This window comes from Larus michahellis, chromosome 2, assembly GCF_964199755.1.
Source record: "Larus michahellis chromosome 2, bLarMic1.1, whole genome shotgun sequence".
In the NCBI taxonomy this organism is placed as follows: Eukaryota; Metazoa; Chordata; class Aves; order Charadriiformes; family Laridae; genus Larus; species Larus michahellis.
Window position 1 is genome coordinate 154,816,309 of NC_133897.1, and position 25,921 is coordinate 154,842,229.

The 25,921-nt window shown below is 43.1% G+C and overlaps 1 protein-coding gene across 2 annotated transcripts; it reads left to right on the forward strand.

The window, feature by feature from the left end:
- Nucleotides 1-676: 676 nt before the first annotated feature.
- Nucleotides 677-25,432, forward strand: MAL2 (mal, T cell differentiation protein 2). Of its 2 annotated transcripts, XR_012585789.1 has the most exons (6): nt 677-2,239; nt 4,415-4,585; nt 9,672-9,830; nt 22,580-22,658; nt 23,762-23,881; nt 25,309-25,432. XR_012585789.1 is itself a non-coding variant. In XM_074577719.1 (4 exons), exons 1-4 carry the CDS (start codon nt 2,105-2,107, stop codon nt 12,315-12,317), a joined length of 537 nt encoding a protein of 178 aa, XP_074433820.1. In that variant the 5' UTR covers nt 682-2,104; the 3' UTR covers nt 12,318-14,184. The 2 variants fall into 2 exon arrangements, 1 of the variants encoding a protein (XP_074433820.1); XM_074577719.1 differs by lacking the exons at nt 22,580-22,658; nt 23,762-23,881; nt 25,309-25,432 and adding an exon at nt 12,246-14,184 and having other exon boundaries at nt 682-2,239.
- The last annotated feature ends 489 nt before the right edge of the window (nt 25,433-25,921 follow it).

Sequence of the window (25,921 nt, forward strand, 5' to 3'; positions counted from 1 at the left end):
CAGTCTCAACAGATTTAGGGCCAGACTGTGAAGTTAATTGGACATATGGTCTCCAGAATGCACCCCCAAGAATGAACCGCCTACACCTCATCACTTAGGCACAAGTCTGAATCCCATTCCCTTCCAAAACGCCCCCAAGTCAGGACCTGTAGGCACGTGCCTCCAGAGCCTGGAGCCCTTCCCTGAAGATAAATGGATGGGACACAAGGTCCACTTTTAAAATAGGTCTGGAGGAGGAATAAGTGGTATCCATCTTCTTATCTGATAACCGATGGGGTAAGGCACTCAGGGGAGGCCAGGCTCGGTGCCTTCCTTAGCCTAACAGGGATTCAATCCCACATCTCCCACTTCTTAAGAGTGCATCCAGCTGCAAGGGGTGTAGGGCTGAGGAGAGAGCACAAGAAAGAATACAAATTGTTGCTTCTCCCTCCTTTGTTGTGGTTTGGGCAAACTAGGACATCCTTGAGCAGCCATGATTTAAAAGTTAAGTGTCAATTACTGCATTTTAGAAGTGTCCCAAACCTATTTATGTACAAGGTGTGCTGGAAGCACGAATGTATTGTGTTTAGAGGAGCTGCTCCCCACCTAGAGCTCGGATTGGGGTGGGGATGGCAGGCATCGCAGGCCGGGGTGTTTCTTGTCATCATAAAAGAAAAACCGAGAGACATCACACAACTAAAAATAAAGGAATACAGTGTTAACGCCCCAGCTGTTTCAGCCTCCAGAGCAGCTGCATAGACTTGCATGAAACCTTCTTAAAATGTAATCTTTAAAATAGTTGAGGATAAACACTCAGAAACACTGCATGGGATAACACAGGCTGAAGCTGTGCTTAGTCGTCACAGCGACAGGACACTCCATCCTAAGCCACACAAGGAGAAATAGCAAAAATGCTGGATGATAACAATTCCTGCATTCAGAGAAGATATTTACACTAAGAAGCATGAGAAAATGAATTGTAAGTGGTCTGATGAACACATACCTTTCTAGATTTGCACCTACCCAAAACTTTTTACATCAGACAAACATTTTCTATTACTTTTAAGTAGTTGTGCATGGTTGAGTCAGATTGAATGAAAAGAATATACGCATTAAATAGTTTGGGTATTTTGAATGGGTGACCTATTAAGTTCCTTTAAAGAAAAAAAAAAAAAAGGCGTAACCTTGTAATTTTGAAGCCTCAAATATCTGTAAGCAGAATCATAGAATCGTCTAGGTTGGAAGGGACCTTTCAGATCATCGAGTCCAACCATCAGCCTAACACTGAAAAAACCACCACTAAACGATGTCCCTCAGCACCGCGTCTACACGTCTTTTAAATACCTCCAGGGATGGCGATTCCACCACTTCCCTGGGCAGCCTGTTCCAAGGCTTGATAACCCTTTCCATAACAAAATTTTTCCTAATATCCAGTTTAAACCTCCCCTGGCGCAACTTGAGCCATTTCTTCTTGTCCTGTCACTTGTTACTTGGGAGAAGAGACCGACCCTCACCTCTCCACACCCTCCTTTCTGGTAGTTGTAGAGAGCGTTAAGGTCTCCCCTCAGACTCCTTTTCTCCAGGCTAAACAACCTCAGCCGCTCCTCATAAGACTTATGCTCTAGACCCCTCACCAGCTTCGTTGCCCTTCTCTGGACGCGCTCCAGAATCTCAGTAAAGAAGGTAAATCGCAACCTTTCGCAAACTGGCTTTAAGAAATAACGCCGTTAAGTTTGTCTGGATTCGACTCAGGGCTTGTGAAGGAGGAGGGCTGCACACCGCTGCCGACACTCACAGCGCTCCGGGAGAAGCCGGGAGCCACCGGCCGGCCGCGGCCCAGCTCCTTTAGGGAGAGACTGCCCCTGCCCGCACACCGCCTCCCTCCGGGCGCGGTGAAGCGGGGCCGGGCCGGGGGCCGGTACCCCGGGGCCGCCCGCCCAAGCCCGGGCGAGGCGGGGCGGGCCCGGCGCTGGGGCGGGCAGGAGGGAGGCGGCCGGGGCGGCGCGCACAGGCCCGCCCGCACCTGCTCCCTCCGCCGCCGCCGCCTCCTCCTCCTCCTCCTCCTCGCCCACCTGGCCGCCGCTCGGCCGTCCCCGCCGCGCTCGGCAGCCGCCGCCACAGCAACATGTTGCCCAGGGAAGCCTCGTCCATGCCGCCGCCTCCCAACCCCGCCGCCTACTTCCCGCCGCCCCGGGTCACTTTGCCCTCCGGCCTGGACATACTGCGCACCTACTCGGGAGCCGTCATCTTCCTGGAGATCGTGAGTGCGGGGACGGGAGGAGGCGGCGGCGGGGGGACAGCGGCCACTGGCCTTCCCGCGCTTTTCCCTCCCCTCAGCGCCCCGACGCGGCTCCGCGCCCGGCTGCCTGGCGCCCGTCTCCTTTCCCCGGCGCCCGGGGACGGGGGACACCCGACGACGTGCCTCTGCCTGGGGCCGGCCAGGCAGCAGCCCCGCGTCGCCCGCGCTCCTCACCTGCCATTTTGTGAGCGGGAAAGGTGCGGGCGACCGAGGCGGCGGCAGCGGGGAGACCCCGGGCCGCCCCGCTCCGGCGCCGGTGTCTGGGACGCGGGGCTGTGCCGGGAAGGGCAGAGGGGACCCGTCTGCGCTCCCTCCGGCCTGTTTGCTCCCCTCGGGCCGGGCGGCGGCGGCCCTGGAGGGGCGGCAGCGAGGAGGCCCGTGGAGATGGGTTTCAGCGGGGTTGTTTCACCTGTTGAGGGCTCTGAGCCACACAAAGCCCCAGACCCATGGAGCGTTACACCGGTTTTTGACTGTGTGCGTGTGTTATGGGCCTGATTTTATTAATATTGGTTGGTTTGGGTGTCGAAGCTGAATGCTGCTCAGGTCCCAGTCTGTGAGATGGATCCCACCCTGCCAGCTGGAAAACTGCACCTGGGCAAAGAGCTCAGAGCACAGGTCCGGGCGCTAAATCAGGCCCTGAGTCAGGAGGAACAAAAGGTTAATTAGGTTGGCCAACTTATTATACAGCTGAAGTGGACAGGTGTAGTGTGAGGGAAATGGCACGACAGTGAGTGCTGAGATTAGCAGTCTCTACGCTGGATTTCTAAATCTATTTTTAAGAAAGATTGCATATTCAAAATACTGAAAACATTCCACGTGTCTTTGCTTTTTGTTTAACAGACACTTTCTGCTATCCCTTCAGCTTCCTCACTGCCCATCACTATCTGGTCTCTGAGTAACAGACTGGCACCCGCAGTCTTGTGAAATGAGAGAAAGTTTGATTCTTCACAGCAGCTAAAAAAGGAATTCTAGAGAACAACTTGAAGGCTAATACATAAACCTTTGGGAGCTTTGAACTGAGACTAGCAATGCATCTTTACATACATGCTACTGCAGTGTAACATGAGAGAGGAACCAACTAGTTTTACAGCAGGTATCTTTTGAAAGGTATCTTTCATCCAACCTTGAGTCAAAAGAAAGTTCTCTGAAGCTGAAAATGTAACCTCTGACTTTGTAGTTGTAAATCTGTAGGATTTAAACAGGAAAGTAGTAAATTGCTTGGAAATTGATCGTGGCTGTCACTACACAGCAGGTTGGATTATGAAGTTAAACCTTTTTGTTATAAATGAACATACTTCAGAGGCAATTATGATTTTCTCCAGTTATCCTTTTTTATAAAGAGGCAGGATTTGCAGGGAGAAATGGTACCAACTATTAGGCCAAGAGTTGATTAAACCAGGCAAGCCTTAGAGTGTGTAAATTCTCCATCAGCCCATCATAGCACAGCATCCCCACCACTCATGCACTGCAATCGGTATGCTGAAAAGAAAATTGGCAGTCCTGAATTCTTCCCTGGGTTATGAAAATTCTGGAAAGCTGTGTGTTTTTCTAGCCATTACAACATAATTTACAACTTGCCTTATTCTGTATTCCAGTTTTCTCTTTATTGCTTAATGTGTTCTCTTTCAGCTTTTTATTACAAATGCATGGAAAAAGAGAATGCAGTTTCTTCTCTTTTCTGTATCTCATCTAATTAGGACTACAAAGCTAAACAGTATGAGACTGAATCCAAATCTGGTGTACGTCCTTGTCATGCTAACTTTAGCATATATAAAGAGATTACATATATAAATGTTTGTGTGTGTGAGCCGTGTTTTCACATCTCTTCTATTTCCCTCAAAATGAGAGCAAGGGTAAAATTTTCAGCATCAGCACGCAAGTCACCTAGGTTTGTAAATCCCATTTTCAAGACTATTTTAAGAGCTTTTAAGAATTTCAGAGTGGCTTCTCTTACTGCCACTTAGTGCCTATTGTTTCTGAGAACTGCACTTGGGCTCTCTGAGTACTTTTGAAGTGCTTCCTCTTGGTTCCTAAAAGTAATCTGAGGACATGTTGATGTGTGATATTAATTCTTAGGCAGAAAGGACTGAATAAAAGTTATCTTTCAGTTGATCGTCTGTATTCCTTTCTTTGCAGCTGTTTGGAACGATAGTCTGGATTTTGGTAGCTTCTACTCACGTTCCACTGCCGCTGCTGCAGGGATGGGTAATGTTTGTAGCGGTGACTTCGTGGTTCCTGTCCATTGTATTCCTCTGTGTGTTCCTCTTTGGTTATGCAAATAGAATTGCTGTCAACTGGAACCAGACGGTAAGATTTTTTTCTTTATTTAAGGATTCCCTTTGTTTTATAAACTGAAAATCATTTCATGAGATCCTAAGTCTTAATGCCCAGACTTCTGTTTTAGCAAAAAGTTTTTCAAAACAGAGAAATTCAAAACTGGAAAGAGTACAGGGATGACAGAGGAACTACAGGACCTGTTTGATGATGGAAGCTGGAAGAGACCAGCTTTTGAAACTTTTGATTGAAGGAGTATACTTGTCCTCTATGAGCACACGAAATGCATGAGCAGCAGGAAGAGGACTAGTTTAACAAGGCATCACAACAAATTGGTTTAAATGGCTAGAAATAATTGTGGACTGGAAATCAGAAAATATTTTCTGACTATTAGAGAAGTGGTAGTAACACCCTGTGAATAATGGGGGATAGAAAGATACATCTAATGTTGTAAAGGAAGTGATACATTTGTGAACACATTGCGTGGTGGTGTTTGTCTGAGATTGCACAGACTGGACTAAAGCACCCAGGAAGTCTCCTCCAGTTCCTAAGAAAGTCTTCTGCTGACTTTTGAGTCAGTTCTTTAAAGCTAGGGCAGCATTGGTGGGTGGCTGTTAGACCTTAGGCAGTCAAAGACAGGATCACCTACAGTATGATATAGCTTAACATCTTTTTAGGAAACTTAACATTTATCTTAGAGGAAGACTAGTGAGACTACAGATACCATTATACTCTGCTCAGCCTTTCTTTGTTGTGAAGACAAAACTTGATTCTTGCTGTAATGGATTGTTACAGCTTGTGCCAGTAGTTCTCACAGGCTAAACCTTCCTATAAAAAAAGGGAAACGTTGACTCTAGTTTTTACCAACAACATGGATACCTCAGATTATTGACTGCTAATATGTGTACTCTTCTGTTGTCATTAATTGTTTTTTAGTTTTGAGTTTTTAGCACTTCAGTAGTTGAGTACGAGATGGTATCGCTCTCTATTATATTACTGGAAGTGAGTAATAAGAGCTGGTAAAACTGTGATCAGAATGGGAACATCCAAAAAAATCTTCCAAAAGGAACAGAACTTCTAAAATATTAGAGTATGGCTGTTCGTAACTGCTGATCACCTTCACCTTCCTCCTGTGCAGCTTGGTTTTCCTGTTTCTATTGATCATAGCTGGAAGTGCATGCTTCAGTATCAACATCTGTGGTTATTTATCTGTTCAAGTTATTCACAGACAGTCCCTTAAAACAAAAGGTTTTCAAAGCAAATCAAAGAGCTTCATGAGTTTGGTGCTCTAACTGATAACTTCAAAGCCCATCAGTGGTAACAGACTGGATTCTATTGGAACAAACTTTGCACTTTGATAGTGAATACACATACATACAGTGTCAGCTTTCCAGCACAATACAGGCAGTAATGAGGCTAATAATGAGTTACAATTACAGAGGCCTTTACAGAGACTTATGCTGCAACATCCTCATAAGTTATGATGCAACAAAACCCTTGAGCATGTGCATAACTTAAGTAAATTAATAGTGTCCTGGGTTTCATTGAAACTGTTTGCCAATTTACAATCATGCATCTATTTAAGAGTTGCTGGGTGAGGGCATAGCCTTTTAGAGATTGAAAATGCTATACAAATGGTGATCTTATAGCAGTTGTGTAAGCCTGTCTTACACATTGGCTACTTGATGCTGGCAGTGATTTGTTGTGCAGTTAATTTTGTCCCCTTGTATATGATAAATTACTGAAAGACTTCCCATGTCAGGAAATTGCTACATGGCTTGTATAAAAGCTGCATCTGTGGGACTCTGTAACTTAATCTAAAAAGCTGTCATAACTAAGTCAACATCTTAAATAAATGCAGAGTGAATCGTTTTATCTCTAACATGGTAGCGGAAATCCAGTCCCTTCCAGCTGTCAACAAAAATGACACTAGATAGATCATTTGACCACTATTTTCAGGTACCCAAATGTTCTGTAACTTGCTGGCAGTAAACTCTTTTGCAGCACTTCAAAAGGATTTTTTACCTTCTGTTGCAAATAAATAATTACTAGAAACACTAAAACTATTTTTATTACTAAAAATAAAAAGGTGTACCTGATTGTTTCAGGTTGGCATTTATTTAGATAAATACGTGGGTTTTGCTATTGTATAAATTGAATTTACAATAGAACTCAGAAGCTATAGGTCATTAGATTAGGTCAAAAATGGGAAGAGTGATGACTTAGTTATATTGGACCATTATAGCTTCATTTAGAGATTCATGAACAAATGTGGTTTAAGACTCCAGGAGTTTAAATGTAAATTCGAAAAATAGCATGGGATTCTAACAGCCCTGCATTTAGTAATACCTAACATCATAAGTAGCTCCATTGATTCTAATACAGGTACTTAAAAAATAAGATGGTACGGAGTGAAAAGATGGGGGGAAATACGGACCTTATGGAGATACATCACTCTGTACATCACTGTATTAAGCCAGATGGTATGACAAATACTGTCCTTTATAGCCTGACTCACAACACACTCATTTACAAAATTAGATGTGAACTAACCTATCATGCAGATCTGGTAGTGTTTTACATACACTTTGTATGAGGTTTCAATGATTATACAAGTGTGGAGGCAGGGAGGAGTTAGGCACCACGCTAACAATTACTAAAAAACCAAAAAACCTCCCTTGTAAGATCTTGGGGTTTTTTGGTCACAGAAACCATCAACGTATGAGCATGAAACCTTACTGATGCTACATAGCTTCACTATAATTGCTGCCAGGAGAAGGAAATTAGAGGGTTTGGCGTGAGAATGAAGGAAATGAAAGAGTTTGTCTTCTGAAAATACCTCTCCTGTATGCAATCACCACTGTCTTCCTCATGGAGCTATTTGTGCTCCTTCATGAGCAGTGGTGGCAAAAGCGTACAGCCAGTGACACTGACATAGTTGCATGCTAGGTATTTAGCAGCCCAAGAATAATGGTTGTCCTGATTACCTATGGGTTTACGCAGACCTTTCAAGCTGCTGAAATCCTGTGCTATGAAATGTTTATGTCAGGCCATGACAGGAGGTCCAGTGTTTGTCACGCAGTGAACACACACCTGCACACAGTCTGACATGGTGCACGTAGGCGGTGACATGAAATGTGTGTGTGTCTGTCTGCTGGCGCCAGTGAGTGGGGGAAGCCACCATAGTAAGCGTCTGGTGGGGAGAAGTGCCTCCCCCAGCTGCAGCAGAGCAGTGCAGCTTCTCTGATGCTTCAGCACTCTCATGCTGTTTTTTTCTATGAGGTACAGACATACAGCAGAGCTGGAGCCTGAGGGAGCGTGTCTTATGCCCAAAGCTTGAGATCTGTCAAGGCTAGCACATGAAGGCTATCTAGCTAGGTCAGGAAGCCACCCTCTGTCCCCTTCTCAGTTCTGTTGATGTAAGTGGGGCCTCCTGGTGATACTCCAAGAGGAAGTAGTTGTTTTTAAAAAATGGAAAATAAACCCCAACAACCCAGCAAGGATGGAAAACCAGAAATTTGAAATTACTGCAGCTCTTTTGCCAAAACTTGGATTCCCACTAATGAGCAGTTATTAAGAAAAGCAGTACACACTATGACCTAACCTCAAATGATTCTTAATTAAGAGAAAATTATTTTCTGATCTAAGTGGAATGGGAAACAGTAGTAACAGCTTATATTGTAACTTATCAAAACTGACTAGGTGTGATTTAAGTAGCTTTAGCTGCTATCAAACATGGAACAACTGATGGGTTTGAAAAGAAAATTCAATAAAAAGAAAAATTTCACATCTACGAAGAAACAATTCTCTAAACAAGGAAATGCAGCACATTCTCACTTTGATATCAGTCAGTCAGTAGGTAAGAATGTTGAACAGTAGTTTCTAGTGCGTATGAATGCTGTCTGCTGTTGTGATGGACTCACATGGTGTACCCTGGATTCTCACTCTTGGCATACAGGTAGTCCATTGCACTCAAGTGGAATAAAAGCGAAGAAAGAGTTAATTACTGCTGGAGATAGACTATATAATGTGGATATCATCAAAACCCGTATATATACTTATGTATAATTTTAAAAATTGTGTCTATGGCTTTTGCGGATCTGCATAGGTATAGTTACAGAACCCAGTATATGTTGTATGGATTCAGGAGCTAAGTGCAGTGCAAATGTCAGCTTTGCAGACTCAACAACAGAAGATGATATTGGAAGAATATCTTAGACATTTTAAAACTGTACTGGACCATATCTTGGGTCTTACTGTGTGGAACACTGGATTTTGAAATAAAACCCGCAAAGAGATTTAGGCACCAGAGCTGCTTTTTCATGTGCTCCAGGAATGGAATCCAGAAATGAGAGTTAGATGTCTAAACCTTGTGTTCAGCTAGGATTCACCACAGAGGAGGGAGTCGCCTAGAGAAGGCCAAGAGAGAAGCATATTTAAAGTAAATCCTAACTGTTGTCATCTCAAGTCTCAGACATTTTATTCCACAGTATCATGAAGTACTTCCGAATTCCTGTATTTTGGGTAGAGCCAAGTCAGAGAGAGTTGGGGAAATGCCTCAATTCTCGGATTCTGATTGTATCAGGAAGTAAACTTCAGCTGTGTCAAGGCTGAGGTGTTTCTGGGTATTTACAGAAGCAAAATTTAAGCGTGGAGGAGGACTTCTGGAGCTTAGGTTATAGCTGAGAAGGGATCTGGGGGGACTGCAAGCTTGTATTGTATTGCGTGAATTATGATAAAGTTGGCCTGTATGTCCCCTATTTTTTATCTAAGCCATAAGAAGGGAGAGTTCTGTAAGCTCTAATAGCTTTGAAGAGATCTAAAAGGTCAGCATATATACATATAGATGAGCATGTGCCTCTTAATTTGAAAGAATACAGGGTTTGGGGAGAGGGAGAGTTGCCCTTTGTCACTAATTATGTTAGTGAATTGCTTATAATGGCACGCAGCTATGAAAACTTGTCCAGGTTAAGCTCTCGGATGGATTTAACCCTGCTTATCTAAAGTTATTGTTATCAGTGCTCGTTTCATGTTTCAATGTTGGGTTTCGTTTGTACTGAGACCAGAAGAATTAAACATGTATTGCAGCCGAGACTGATTCTGTTTATTTGCTTTTCAGGATTTTCTTTTCCATGGGGCTACTTTTGTCTTTTATTTTGGAGCTTTTCTACTGCAAGCAGCAACTACATCTCTGCATCACTTTCCCCGCAAATTCAATTCCACCACACAAGAGAAGATTCTAGATGATCATGAATATAACATAAGCATAGCAGCCTCGGTATGTATTTCAAATATTTGTATCTGGGGAACGGAAGTCTGTTGTAAGCCCTTGTAGCCAACCATTCAACTTGGGAACTGAACAGCAAGCTGGAATAGAAAGGGGAGCTGTGAGAGAAAGGATTGTCTTTGAGAGCATCAGATAGTGTCTAACAGTGACATGCAAAAAATATTGAAATAAGCTAATGGTAATGTCATAGGTGCTCATTTGCTACTCTTCACTAGAGTGTTTTAAATATATGATTACTGCAGCTTATAATTTTTAGATGAGATATTTTGTAAAAGCAATGTTGGTTAGTAGAATAAAAGAAAAGGATAACAACTGAGCCTTCATGAAAGCACCAGATGTGAATTTATGCTTCTGTGCTCAAACTTTCAGTTGCCTTTTTATTTATACCATTTAGATAGTCCTGAACATGCCATGGGGAAAAAACCTTGGACTAGGTCCTTGTGAAGCTCCAGATATATACTTAACTACATCAGGCATAAAAGTTATCTGTAAGGGCCCTGTTGTCTTTTATGGCAAGGATTAGAGCGCTTTTATTGATAGCCTAAGCTCAGACTGCATTTTTCTCACTGTAGTTGCATCATCACTGAATCACTGTATCTGGTGCTGTGGGTGTGCATGGCTGAGTCAGTCTATCTTTCTCCCTGATGGACTCCTGAAGGACAAGTAGAGGTGTGCCAGGAGGCTTAACTGAAACTACTGCTCTTATTTTTTTCTACCATTCCGAGGGTCTTGCATACCTCAGGGAACTGTATGTATTAAGAAACCTAATCACTGTATGTATGTATTAGAAGCTATTAAGCTTCCAAAAACCCTCTGTGGGTATCTGTTGTCCTTAAAACTAAATACACTATAAATTTTGCACAGTAAACACCTTAAGTTCATCTTAAGATAAAACCAGATGAACATAAGGTGTAAGGTTCGCATTCTCTCTGCAAGAGGAGAATAAAAAGGAAAGGCCTTTTGCTTTAGCAAACAAGTCCCTGAAGGGGTGAGGTGAGCTTGTCAGTCTCCAAGTCCAGAGTGCATCACCATTATCCAGTTGCCAGTAACACACTCGAGCACATCTGATCCCTGTATGGCCATATGGCACAAGAACAGACATGGTGTCTCGTTAGCTGTGCCTGAACTGAGGGAGAGCTTTATACTAAGCAAGTCTCTGAAATTCTACCCTTAAGTGTAGGTCTTCAGTCCTTGTTCAGTGTGTTCAGATCCCACTAAATATACGTTCACTTCAGTCATTTTGTCTGACAACAGGGTACTGGGGGCTCCAAGGGATCCTTTCCCCCTTCCATACTATTTTTCCAAGAGAGAATTCAGTTCTTCAAGCCCCTCAAATCCCTGTCAAGATAGGGGAGGAAGAGACTCTTTTGTAACTTGCCTCAGTATTCTTAATTAAGAGGTGCTGGGAAATGGTGAATCAGGTAACTGTAGTCTTTAGTGTCTTTGCATTTTTTCCAAAAGTATATAATTAGAAAGTCAGGACATACAGAAAAAAAAATATAATCCTTTGAAATACGTCATTGAAACGGTCCTGTGATCTACATGGAAAAATCCAAAAGGTTGCTACCTTTTTGTCTTTGAAAATTACTGTTGTATACTGTGATTAAAAGTATGTATGTTCATTTTAGATGAGTGATAGTTCTAAGGCGTAGCACCTATTCAAAACTTTAATTGTCAAATTAACTCTTATACGGAAAGCAAGGGATAGGTTGTTATGTCTGAATCTCTATGTTGTAAGAGACAGAATCCATCATTAGCGATGGACAATATGAGAAACTATTTTTTTCAGCAATTCAGTTTCTTGTTTCTTCCTTCTGTTTTACACTATATATTCAAGATTGCTGTGGCATGACCTTCAGTTCAAACCTATTCAGTTCAGCCCTTGAGCAATAGCAACTTCCTGGCATTTTTCGTTTCTCAGGAAGTTGTTCTAATGGCTGGTTATCTGGTCAAGGAGGCCAGATTTGAAGCTGTTTCTGTATTTCTGCGAGTAAGAGTTCTGCTGTTCAGAGGGATGTCATCTTAGTTGTTTGCCGGTAAAGGCATTCATTTGGAAACAAATCTAAGATTAATGTTTCATCAGTCTACATAAGAGAAAACTGAATGTGTTTTACATACACACATGATTACTTTGTACCATAACTTATGCAGACATTCTGTTTCAGATTGTATTTCAAAATGTCTTCTGAAGCAAGCAAGTTAAAAGCGATAACATGGGGTTATAACAGAGAGGTTCATGAGAAAACTTTGCCTTAATCTTTACCTTAAACATTTTGGTTGGGGGAGGTAACTTTTGAATCATTTGTGTTCCTGTATGCATTTATAATAGAAAAAAAATGTTGAACAATATAATGTGTTGTTCACTTTTTTCTTTTTTTCTTCTTTTTTTCCTTGCTGCTCCTCTAGATTTTTGCCTTTGCAACAGCTGTTTGTTATGGTTGCAGCACAGCCCTGGCATTAAGGAGATGGAGGCTATAGCAGTTGAAGAGAGGTTAATGCCTGAGTGTTCCACTTCAGATCAAATTAAGTGCTACTTGTCTGTTTTACTGTAATCTAATTCCAAAAGGACTTTTTTTTTTTTGCTTAAAATCTGTTTTAAAGTGCTGAAATGCAAATAACCCATAATCAGGATTTCCTTAACAGAAAACAAGTTTCCATCTCTTCCCTTCCTAGTTTTTTACTTTTATTGTGTCCTCATTAGAAGCACACTAATTGTATGGTATTATAGAGTTCAGGGATAGACAGATGTGTCATTAGCAGATAACAGAATTCTAGTGCTGAATCAGAAGAGGAAGAAAATGGAAACTAAACAAACATGTTAACTGCATAGGCAGCTAAAAAGCTCCCCCCTTGTTAAGTCCTGGCATTGGGCCTTCAGTGTTTTGCAGCGTTACGGTGCGTTCCTCACAGGTAGAGCCTTGAGGCTCCTTGTGGACTCACGGGTTTTCCGTGTGCTGCTCCTTGCGTGACCAGAGCCGAAGCTGACTTTGTGATACCACCTTAGTATATATATTATTAGCTTTGATGTACAGAGAAAATACTTTAAATATCCACCCAGTGAAATCTTCTGATACTCTTTTATAGCCATATCCAGCTCGCGTCATTTGGTCCTTAAGGCTTACTGTATTCCTTAGTAAATGGAAACTGTTTGGGACTGTCAGTCAGTAGTTCATTAGTTTTAGGAATTTAGCTCAATCAGATCTATTTATATTGCAAAACAAAACAGTGCATTTGTGTTGTGTGTGTATATACATGGTATATTTTTGTTTAACAGGAATATTTGCACTGTTTTACTTTGTTGGAGTACAGCTTTGTTTTTGTTACTTCAAGTTCTGCATTTGTTACTTATTATGTGAGTCAATATAATTTGAATGGAATGTTACCAAATGGGGAATAATGTCTGACCTCGATTCTTGCAGTGTGTTATTTGTTGCATTCTAGACCTGCAATGTTGTAAAGGTGTTTTTATTTGGACAGATGCCTATGCAACATCTTACTGAAAGCAGTGGAATGTAAAGCGATCCACCCACTATGGAGTTTGCTTTCGGCACAAATGAAGTTTAATTGAGCCTCTCTTGAATACCCCTGTTGTATGATGACATGCAATATTACATATAGAAAATTAATTTAACAAAAATTAACAATAGCATTGCAGTCTGCTCCCTAACAGTCATGCCATTTTGCAGATGGTGAAACTTTTTTTTATAATGCTAGTAAATAATTTTTGCTCTTGTGAAATAGTGCCAAATTGATAACCTGGTGGAATGAAGGCTCCTTGTCATTCATAGAACAACTTGCTCACCACATCTTGACAGTGCATCTGAATATTTTGTAAAGACCAGTGGTGGTTGGGTGAGGGAAGACAGGACTTTCTTCATTCCCAGGCCTACTCATTCTCCTTGAGACAACAAGGGTGTCTGCTATGAAGGTTCCTTTGTCAAACTTGTCAGGTACAAGGATCTCTGAGAGCCAGCCACCCCTAGTAGCACCCTGCAGTCCCTGCTGACCCAGGACAGGTTCTTATGGATGACATAGCAGTGAGTGGCAGCCCTTCCGACTACTGGAACCACTCAGTCATCCTGAATTACTGCAATGGGATCTTTTTGTATATCTTGTTTTCTGAAATTTTTATCTTCCAAAGATTTTGTACGCTGGCTGATGTATTTTTTTTTTCTGATTCTCTACTTGCATTAAAACTTGTTTTGTGTACGTTTTACCTAGAGCCATAGACTTTTAAAAATACTTTGTATTGTATAAAATGCATTTACACTGGAGTATATGGATGAAAGTATATTACAAAGACTTATGCTAAGCAGCATTAAAGTTACTTAATATATTTATGGCAGTAGTCTGGTTATTAATTCTGTCTTCAAAGAGTATCAAAAAACTACCTTGCAGCTTTGACTGACCTGATGCTAGCCATATAAAATTAAGGCTAAGATTTCTTGAGAAGGCACAATTACATTGGTGCTAGTTTTGTGTAGCGGTTTGCCATGTGACACAGCATGAATATTAGTGAGGAGAAGAGTAAGGTCGGCTATGACGACATTGCAAATGGGCGCTGATCTTTGGTGTGGATTCGCCTTCATCCTGCAACCTGGATGTGCACTGCACACCATAGACCACGCATGCCACAGCTACAGTCTGCAGCCAGCTGGGATGATGGGGGAAAGATCTTAATTTTTTGCCTATTTAAGCCTACAGAGTATGAATCCCACACATGCTGTCAATTAAAAAGCGGCCCATGTTTAGTTGGCATTTGTATCTAACCTCTGAGTTCAAACCCAAGGTGTAAAGATGATGATTGATCAGTCTCTTCAAGTCTCTTAAGCTACTTGTTGAAGTCCAGATAGCAGAGTGTGGTTAGCGTAACATGGAAACTGTTTGTGTAGTGAGGAAAGGCTGAACTTCCCTCTTAAGTATCAAAGACAAACAAAGGCCAGGGAAGAGATAAAGGTAAAAACTACAGTAGAACGACTTTCATAGCTAAAAAGGAGTGAAAGAATGGAAATTTTCTGCTAGTATGCAAGGAATTTTGCTCTACTTTGAGGAAGATCTAAAGAAGGACACACCAGAACAAGCAGCTGCATTCTTTCAAGAGAAAAAAAAGGAGGGGGGGCGGGGAGGGGAAGGCCAGCAGTTAATTTTGTATTACTCCATACAGGGAGCTAAAAAGATAGGTGTGACTCAGAAATGGTATGTGCGTGCTGGGATGCAAATACGGCTACGGGAATAACACGTAATCCTTGTGATAGGTATTATAGGCAATATATGCAAGTTGGTTCTAATAAGTTTCACTCTTCCCTGTACAAAAATTCCCCCAAGCCTATGACCTTGAAGAACGCAAGCTTAGACCTCTCCGAAGAATGGAAGGAGTTGGGGAGGGCATAGGGAGATAATTATCTCAATGAAATTAAGGTGAAAGGAATGAGACCACAGATGCCAAATAGTGTTTTCATCAAAATTCTCTATTTGATGTGAAGCTACAGTGCAGGAATATCTAAAATACCATGCAGGTCTCTAGTCTTAGAATCAGAAGATATTTCATAGTATTTTGGATACAACTGTAGTAGCTGCTGGTAAATCAGTTCTCTCTAAGGAGACTTTCCTTCAAAGGGTACAGAGAGAAGCAACGTTTTGTTGCTTATTGCTAGAATGCCTGGAAATAACCCCGGAAATAAAGTGACACAGGTCCTGCAGTGATTATTAATACTTACTTCAGATTCTCATGATTTCTCTGGCTGTGTACATTGGTCATAACTGCTAAAGTGAGTCAAGTTAGGCTGCTGTAAAATCTGCTTTAAAATACAGCTGTAAAACATCTGTAAAAGGTGAGAGGCAGAACCAGTGATGACACAAATCAGTGCTCTGCATAGAAAGTTAAAGAAAAAGCGCTGGAAAATTACTAGACCAGTGTTGTCTTTGACTTTAGCTTCCAAAACCAGATGACTATGCTGACTCCCTTTGCACTTCCTTTAATCATTGTATTTTTGCATTTGCTTTATAACTTTAAAAAATGTTGACATTCATCATTTTCCCATCTGTATTTTAAAAAATAGTGTTGAGAGAGCTTTAAACTCTTAGCTTGTTTGTTCTGGTTTCATTTTTATACTGTGTAACTGGTCTCTGAACACTGGTGTCCTGATGCATTTCACACTCCATTGCCAGGCTGTCCAAGCTCCACCGAAAGGCTTCCCGGGTCTCGTCTGTGGGTTAACGGTGAACCACGAGTTCTCAAACTGAGGTGAAAGTGAGAGGATGTTGTATTTCTTTCTTAGCTGTATGTTGTACAGTTAGTCACGACACGTTGGTCTTTGTCGAGACACAAAGAAAACCATCAGAAGAAAAAGCAAATGTGATGTATTAAAATCAGTAAACAGTAATGGAAAGTATTTAAATTTTTTTTTAGAAGTTGAGTTCAGCATGACTGTTCCCCTTTCTCCCGCTGGGTTAAGTTTCTTGTGGTGCATTATGGTGCTTATCTAAACCCCCTCCTAACCTGAACAGCTCAGCATTCACTGTTTATCCTCAGGGTGCTCCTGGAAAGAGCAGCAGTGCTATTCTCATTGCACAGGTGGGAGACTCGGACACAGTGACACTAAGCAACTTGTTTGCTGAAGGCCTCACGCAGGAGGTCTGTGGTGGAGCGGGAAAAGGAAACCTGGTTTCTACCTGGTTTCTCAAGTGAGAGGTCGGTGCCCTGCCCAGCTGTGGGCAGGAAGGGAGCAGTATGGCGGGGACTCTATGTGACCTGTCCCACTTCTGTCTCTGGCGCGGTGGTATTGCTCTGCCAATTAGGTACACAGGGTTTAAAGGTAGAATGACTGTTTGTGAAGGATTATGAGTCAAAGGGAGGTTTAACGTGCCAAATCGGCATTCCTACATGAAACGTAGTTTCTGTGTGTTCTGACCTTAAATTTTGATTGTTCGATTGTAAATAGGCTACTTAGAGTTCCTGTTTGAGGTGTTGTTCTACGTCCTGCGTCTGAAGAAAGGAACCAGGTCCTCAGGAATCTGCAGGTTTCAGCTACTTCCTCCTATACAACATGTTTAAGCCCTGAATTCTTGTTGTTAGCAAAATATTACCTGCCTTAAGCCTGCCAGGACACAGCACCTTTCAGTTCAGAAACCTGAGCTCAGTTTTGGCATCTAACTTGTCGAGCTACCTTTCAAGGGAACACAATGATCAAGTCAGATGGTGTCTAGGTGTGGTTTTAGTACCTTTCGTGCTGTGTGATTACTGCAAATACCTGTAAGGATTCTGGAAATTATGGACAAAATATTCATACACTTATGCCCAGCACATCGAGCGTCAGACCTCTTGTGCCTGGCTCCAGGGAGGCCCTTGTGCAGGGACTGAGCCCTGTGGATCCATACGTGATTGCAGCATTACTAATAATCTTAAAAGAATTACTGGAGATTTTAATCTCATCCAAACACCTTTTCCTGGCCATCTCAGCAAAGTGTGGCCTGTGTCACTGGGCCTGTGGTGTGGCACAATAAAGAGCAGACCAGAAGAAGCCCAGAGGGGTTCCTTGGAGAGAAAAGGCTCCTTCTGCACTCCTCTTGCTGTGGAGCCAGGACCTCACGCAGGCCTGTTGCCTGTACAAAGGTGCTGGGGTTTCCTAGTGATCCGATTACATGCTTGGGCAGTTCCACTCGCAGTGCCCACAAATTATTAGCTTTTAATATTACCTTGTTACATGTGTTGTTTTCGGTTCAATAGGCTTTACGAGACAAACCAACGAGGCAAAAAGTGTTTTGTTTCTATAAACAGTGCTGCCTCTTTTTTTGTCCCACAGAAAGACCATAGCCATTTTTCTTTGTGATTTACTTTTCAAGAGGAAAACATAATGTAGCATAAACAAATAATGTAATTAATGATATTATAGGTCTTACTATTCCCAAATTGCATAACCTGGAGATATTTCCAGTCTCCTGGGTCCAGGTGAACACTGTCCAGCTCTATGCTCTGTGCCTCTTCTCCCTGTCTCTTCCCTATTTTTGGAAAGAAAGCAGGGAGCTGCAGCATGATCTGGACAGGCTGGACAACCCAGGAACTGAAGTGGTGTATTGGGATATGATTAAGTAGCACTAAAGGGCACAGATGGTCTTAAGGTGGTTCCACCAAGATAACATACAAAGTTATGGCAAATGAGGAAATGGAGTGGGAGGCCTGCTGATTAGAAAAGGAGATTAAGACCTTCGTACTTGGCTACAGTCATCCCCTGTATTAGATCTGGCGTTGAATCCAGCACTTGACTCCTTAATATACCTGTTTTTCAAACTGTAAATACCTTGGCCGGGGATCTGAAGCCCTGGGGAACCTGCAGGGCCAGCTTAGAGCCTTGGGCAGTTTGAATAAGAGGGAAGGTGAATCATCATCAGGTGCCTTAAGCCCCAATTCAGGAGCGGAGGGGAAGGGGAAATGTTCTCCACTTCCCAGGTCCATTTGGTACCAGCTCTAAGAGTTGGAAGAAGGGCAGGAGTACTTCTTGTCTTCCTCTCTGTTCCCTGACTCCAATCAGGATGGGGCTTGGACGAGCAGGAGGACTCGGACAGAGGTGTCATCTGAGTGCTAAGACATGCCTGAACTGGCCCACAGCAGTGACAGCTGTACCTGGGCCAAAGCCCAAGGTTCAGTCCCTGACCTAGTGTAAAAAGTAAATATATCCAATAACGAAATGGTCAAACAACAAGCTCCAGTGTCAGCTGGAGCCAGTGTTCTTAGAAAAAGACAGAGCTACCTCAGAGAGAAATTTTATCATGAACAAGAGGCCAAATTTTGCTTTTAGTTATATAAATGCAACTTCTTTTGAGGTCCAGTCAGCAGCGAGGAATTTCACTAATGGAAGGAAGAACAGAATTTTCCCTCAGCACCAAATAGAGCTGACCTTTGAAACAAATGGTATTACAATTTCCTTGGCCTTGTGTCATTTGCTTTTTCTCTTAAGGATCCTGGTGCTGGGATCAGTTATTGCTGGAATAGCTTCTGCCATTAAGGGAAAAATAACCTTTGTGGCCATGGCAGACTTAGAAATTGTGAATGCACCAAGATAAAAATCCAGCATTTGTCAGGTCTCTTTATTTTGGAGGACCTGACTCATGGGTTGTGATTGGTTTAGGGTTGGCAATGTTGGACAGGTTGTATGAGGTGTAAGGTCACATAAAACTCCTAAAATTGAAGAACTGCTACAGTATCACCACTTACTCGGTACCACCAAGTTACAAGGATCTCTCAGAGGTCTGAGTGCTCTGCTGGATGAAAAGGTATCAGGAGAAGAGAGTCACGGCAATTTATCTCCTTCCTGAATACCATAATTTTTTTCATTAGAGAAGACCTCCAAAGACCTCCAAAGAGAACAGGTTCCTTGTAGCCTGTGACTAAAAGGTGAAGTTCAGGCCAAGTAGTACCGGTAGATGGAGCTACAACCACAGAAAGCCCTTCACTGCCTCCACACTCCCGCTGTAGGGACACCCTTCCCCACTCATACTTCAGGGCTTCCACATACCCTAAGTTATAAATAAGCAAAGCTCTCAGGAGGGCAATTAGGAATGCGCATTATAACTTATGTGAGTCATCTGAAAGGACGGGGCTCGCATTTTTATCTTTTTATTCTAAGCAGACATAGCAAGAACTTAGCGCCAGGCACTACTTCATACTTCTGTCAGTATGGTTATACTGCAAATTTCAAATTTATCAAGAACAACCCCAGGACGCTAATATAAAGCAAAGTCCCTTTTCTGAGGAGCTAAGAGTCAGCTGAAGACAATACCCTTCAATCTTCTCCCGACAGGACACAGTTGGCTTTATTGACCTGTACAAATCATTTGTGAGTGAAATCCATGGAGCTCCACTAGGTTAGAGAAGTGGAAAGTAGCCTTCAAACCTTGAAGAGATTTTGCAGGGATTTCTGTTTGCTAGGGAGTTATGAAAGTTAACCAAGTCAACTCATTTAAAATGGCAGCTGAAGCAGCTCATACCATGGAGTCAGTGCTGCTGGAGAGTATGCAGATGATACCAGGTTCTTTCAGACAGTCAAGTTCTGCGCAGGCCATGAGGACTTCACCAAACTGAGTTGGCTCAAAGGTGGCAGATGCACTTTAATATAGATAAGTCCAGGGCAATGCATCTAGGAAGAAATTATCTATATCAGACGTGGAACTGGGAGTTACAACTTAAGAATGAGATCCTTGAGCCATTGCTGATGGTTCCCTGAAATCACCAGCTCAGTATGCAACGGCAAACAAAATCCGGTAAAATATTGGAATCATAAGAAAGTTATTAGGAACAGGACAGAGGGTGTAATGTTGCTGCTACATGAAAAAAAATGGTGCATTCTTGTGGTAGAGTTAATGGGCAGCAAAAATGGTTGAGGTGTTGGAACTGCTGTTTTACAAAGACTGGAAACACTGGGACTCTGCTCTGGAGCAAAGGAAGCGATGGAGGGATGTAATCATGGTTTATGAAACGATGAATGTGCTGGTTAAACCAAACATATAACTGTTGCCTACAGAACCTGGTATGGGATGTAGGGGCCACTTCAGGCAACCGGCAAAAGATCAGTGTAAAAGAGATAAAAGAAGGTGCTTGCTTACACAGTGGGGAGTGACTCTCTGCAGCTTGCTGCCACAGGAGCTTTTGGAGGCAGACAGTATCAGCATGTTCAAAAAGGGCTTAGACAAATTAATGAACGATGGGTCTGTATGCTAAAAGGATGAGGCAGGAATGTACCCTCTAGTATCCCTAATCCAGCAGTTGTGGATGCTGTGTACTAGGGGAAAGGGCTGCACATAACAACCAGCCTCATGTGTTCGTCCTAAACAGCATCTCCTCTCGCCACCACTGGAGACAGAGCCGTGGGCTAGACGGCTCTCCGGTGTGACCCATGGGCCACCTCTTATCCGCAGCTTGTGACTTCTTCCAAATGGCGAAGTTCCATTGCGGGGTACAGCCTCACCCACACCCTCAGTCCCTCCCACATCACCAAAAAGCTGAGTTCATCCTCAGGCTTGGGCCTGAGGCCAGCTGATAGTTTCAAATCAGGCCAGCCAAATTAAGATTTTTTTAGGAAAAGGTAGAACTTGTGTGTCCTAGTGTAAACAGAGCTGCTTAATTTGGTACAAATGAATAACAGTGTTGGCTCTTGGTCCTCCACAAGGCAATTGAAGATCAAGAGGTAAGATCAGGTCATGCTCCTACACGCAGTTTTGGGAACAGTAAATGGATACAACACAAGATGTCCAAGTCAGCTGAGAAAGTTCTCCCTTTTACTGCTCTTCAGACTTTTCTCAAACACATTTTTCAGCAGTGACAAGCTGAAAGCTAATTGTCAAAACTAAGTATATGTACAAAGTTATTGAAAAAGAAGATTAACAACATTTTCTTGTTTGCTTCCTAGCTACTGTTTTTCTCCCCCCGTTCATTACCTTTTCTTCTACAGTTCTGCAAGGGCTGGGCTGCCTGTATGCACACGCTCATGCACGCAAACGCTCGCATGCACACACACACTTCCTCATCCCACTTGCAGTTTTCACCATCTAATTCCCTTCCCTGTCTCCTGCAGCATCCTGGTTCAGCCATTCCCTTTGCTCCATCTTTTTTTTTTTTTTTTTTTTTTTTTTAATACAGTCCCAGTTTCCTCTGTGTAGTGTTTTCAGTCCCAGTATGCCTTGCTGGTGTTTCATCCCTGCCTCGTTGCATGTTCCCCGTCTCCTTTTTTTAATTTTCCCTGTTGTCAACCTTGGCCAACTCATTGCTTGTGTTGGACACAAGACAGGGATGTAGTCCTCCAGGTGGCTGTGGGACTTCAGGTAACCAAGGACTTACTTACACTCTGCCGCTGGGCATGCCACTGGCGCCAAGTGTTGAGTGATGGACCTCAGAAGCCATCAGGTATCTGCCTTTCCCTTGCAAAACATGCAGCTGCTTAGTAATATAGTTACAGGATTGTTTTTCCACTATAGGCAAAGCAGTGCAGTTTTTCCCAGCTGTTCTTTTAGAAAGGATTGAATGACTTCTGATGAAACCTTTCCCATACAGTTCCGCAGAAAATAAGCAACCAGCATGGAGAATTTCACCTTAATTGGTTTAAAATCTGGCAAATCACAAGCAATTGAAAAAGTCTTTCAAATAAAAGTGTTATGTTTCCTTACTGATAGGCCATGCTTCCTGCTCTAGCCATAGCCTCTTTAACCCTTCACACCAAAAATGTTCCCTTGACACCGAAGGAACACTGCCTTTTTTGGACAAAATATCAGCTGTATGATCATCACTGAAAAATGCTTGCATTGTTACAACCAAATTTTCTCAATTACAATCTAAATGGCATTTTCCTGAAGTAAATGAGAATGCGGTTTGTTTTTCAGACTGTCTGAGTGAGAGAAGTATTTGCCACTTTTAAAGTGTCCCCCCCCTTCCCTGAGCATACGTACTACTGCTCTCCTGGAGGTCTGAAGCTGAGGCCTCGCCTCCTACTGCTGTGGGGCAGCTCTCTTGGCTTGTCCATCTGAGCCAGCTCACATCATAGGATCATGGAATCCCAGAATGGTTAGAGTTGGAAGGGACCTTAAAGATCCTCTAGTTCCAACCCCCCTGCCATGGGCAGGGACACCTCCCACTAGACCAGGCTGCTCAAAGCCCCATCCAACCTGGCCCCATCCAATATCAGCTGAGCATCCAACCTAGTCTTTAACTAAAGTTCTTTTTTAACCTTTATGTTTTGTTTTTCTTTACCCAGCAGCCACCAGGAGGGTGAGGGACAACTCTGAGGATGAGAGCAACATTTCTCCCAGAGAGACACAAGCGTATGGGGGCAGGTGAGGGGAACAGCCTTCCAATACCAGTGTTTCAGAGAGGTTCACAATAACACGCTTCCCTCGGAGAGTATCTTTTGTTTGAATATGCATTAAAGGGTAGCAAGTAGCATGGGATTCAGTATAACTCCGAGTGTTCAGCACAGAGGCTGCACAGCTTCCTGGATTGTCTTTAACAGGAGACGAGGCAGACCTGGAAAGCTTTCCATTTTCCAGCCTGCTGGCTTTAGCAATAATGTCATGTAAATCCAAAGGGAGACAAGTGACCTTCTAGCTCCTGCTATTGTGCTGGTAACACACATAAACAAAGCCTGTAGCTAGAGGGGAAGAATTTCACTGAAAACAAGGTCCAAGGAGAAGTTCTTTTTACCTTTTCATATTAACACTCTTGTGGTAAAAGCTCTCCCCCTGGTGACCGTTGTTTTCGTCCTCCCTTCCCCTAAGGGGTTTAACCTCACCTCTCCCACCGTCAAAAGAGATCCTTAAACACCCCACTCCCAAGGATGAAAAGGCTCACATGCACACACGCACGCTGGAGTTGCACCGTAGTGAATAAAGGGGTGTTGCATTCACATGGCGACAGCCATGATTAACTTCAGAGGATGACCATTTTCCTGTTGGGTCCTTGTCTTCCGTTACCAAACAGCTGTCGAAGATCCCTGACAAGGCTACAGCTTAAAATTTCAATAGCTGCAGAACATGGTCAAATTCTTGCGCCCGTAGCCGCTCTCAGCCTGGATGAATGTTCCATTCTTCTCACAGCACAGGGCGTGCTGAGATCTGTGTCCCTCAATACCGTCTCAGGGGAGCTTGCCTCCAACAGCAGTTTCGGCCATCCCTGACTGCTGCTCCCGTGCCAGGGATGCTGCTGCGTGCCCCCCCGGCCTGCTGGCCCCACGGAGGGGACCTCTCCCAAAGGGAGCTCTCTCCATCAACACGGGCAGGGTGTTCTGAGCAGCACATCCAGCAGGAAGGGGAAAAAAGGATTTAAAATATTTCCTATCTTTAGCATTTGAAAAATATTGACTGTTCCAATGTTATAGTGTGCCCCTTGTGGCTTACTCTACAGCTCAGTCCAGCTCTCCCCTTTGATGTTTTGCCCACAGTATAATAAACTTCACCAAAGAAAAGAAAAACAGCTCATCTCTTTGAAAGCCACGAACAAATGAAATGGAAATGTGAACTGAAGCTGTATCATGGTTTCTGCAGCAGCAGATTCTTTTACAGTAAGTGGCCTAAAAGAATACTGTAAAATTCAACCAAACAGAGTGATGGTCAATCTTGATGGAATTTAGCTGGGTAGAAATTGTGTTTATGAGCCGTTTTGATAAATTACTGCATTTTGGTAAGTGCAGAAAAGGGAAAAAGACTTCCTTCAGAGCTAAGTGTCTTAGTTTTTAATTCTATTCAGACTCTTGGTTTCAGCTAGTTCAGTATCAAAGAAACCAAACTGAAATATGAAAAATGTGACTTCTGGGAAATAATCAGTTGTGGGAAGAGCAGAACTCAGGTCTGAGAATTGCAATTGGAAAATAATAATTTCTCTAAGACTCGCTAAAATATATGTCCAAATCCCCGGTGCCCTTTAAGTTAAAAGGGAAGTGTTCTGTCTAATCTGTCCTGAACAGTGGGAGATTTTTTCCTCTCACTGTATTCATTTCTGTTTGTGTCATTCCTGGAAAGGGACTTCTTTTTTAGATATCTTCTAATTTTGTGGTGGGGCTTGTGGATTTTGGCAAAGTGCCGAAGTTTAAAGACTTTCAACACTGGAAGTTTCTAAGAAAGAAATTATGTCAGATAGACTCTGTTACCTCACATGACACTTGGCCTGAGATTTACTGCTGCTTTTTTTCTAAGATGCTGGAAGAGAGCTACGCTGCCACGAGGAGAGCAGACTGTAGCTCATCTTTCAAGCAGTCCTTCGCAGCTTTTATCCACAGGAGCAGAAAACTTTACCAAGAAAATGCAGCGCATTAGCGGTAGCAACGTGCCATGCGAGTTAAATGGGGAGCATATTTTTAAAACCATGTGATGTGAAAGCCTAAAAATCCCACTGCTTTTTTAAGTCATGAAGGGCCAGCTCCTCAGAGGCCTGAATTATGACTGCTGTGCACATTTCCATACCTAGATACAGGTGCTCAGTGCCCAAACTGGAGTTTCCCAACTGAATTCAGAGTGCGGGGCAGGTAAGGTGTCCGGGAGACGCTGCTGTGCTTACAGTGAATTTCCACTTCATTTTAAAGGTACCAGGTGACAAAATGCACTGGAAAAGTCTCCAAGAGATGAGGAAGCACACACCAAATGACTAAAAGGCAATTGCTGCTACTTGTGCTTCCCTTTCTATTCCCAATTTGAACAGACCTGTGCAGTGTTTCCCTTTAATCTCAAGAGGAGTTTCCTCCCATAGTGTTTCACCCTTATCATGCCCCTGCTTGCAAACAAGGACGGTGCATATATTTCTATGCCCAGGGCAGCCGTCCCCACACCCTCACCAGCACCCAGCAGTGATGCTGAGGTGCAGCACAGTAGGAAATACCCCATTTCACTTTCCCTGTTGGCATCTGGTCCAGCTTTTGAATTTCATGTGGTTTCGAGCAATACTGGAAGACCTGGAGCAGAGACCGGTGCTAAATGAAGCAAATTCTTCCCTCAGGCTGTTGCAGAACTCCCTGGTGGAGGATTACATCGTGCTGTGGGACAACTCGTGGGCTGTATCCACAGACAGCCCTTACGGGGAACGATTCTCTCAAGGCAAGCAACCCCATCTCAGAGGCTACCTGCAGTGAGTTGTGCGACTTGCTATGAGAAGTTTTGCACTACCAAGCAAGGCACAAGATATTTATTCACCTTAATAAAGACTGAGCTCATGCCTGCCCTGCTGCTCTGCGGATGGACTCTGTTGACTCAGTAGGAAGCAGACCATGAAATCCCTTAGGACTATCTCGGAGGATGGCTGCAAGCTCTCTGACAGCTGCAGGACCTCACGGTGATGAGAGGAAGCTCTCCCCATGGAGTGCGTCGCACTCTGTCCCCTGACACCTCATTGCTCTTTTGCAGAGTATTCAGTGAGCCCCAGAAATGATCTTTTTGTGATTTTTCGTTGAGCTTAGTTTGAGTTCCCAATGCACAGCCAGCCTTTAGACATTACAGGGAAATTTTTTTATTATTAGGGACAGAAATTAGGCTTGCAAATCCATTCATTAATGTACTCTGGCTTTCCCAAAGCATCTCCCAATTTAGGTTAATCAGAAGCCATGAGAGGGAAA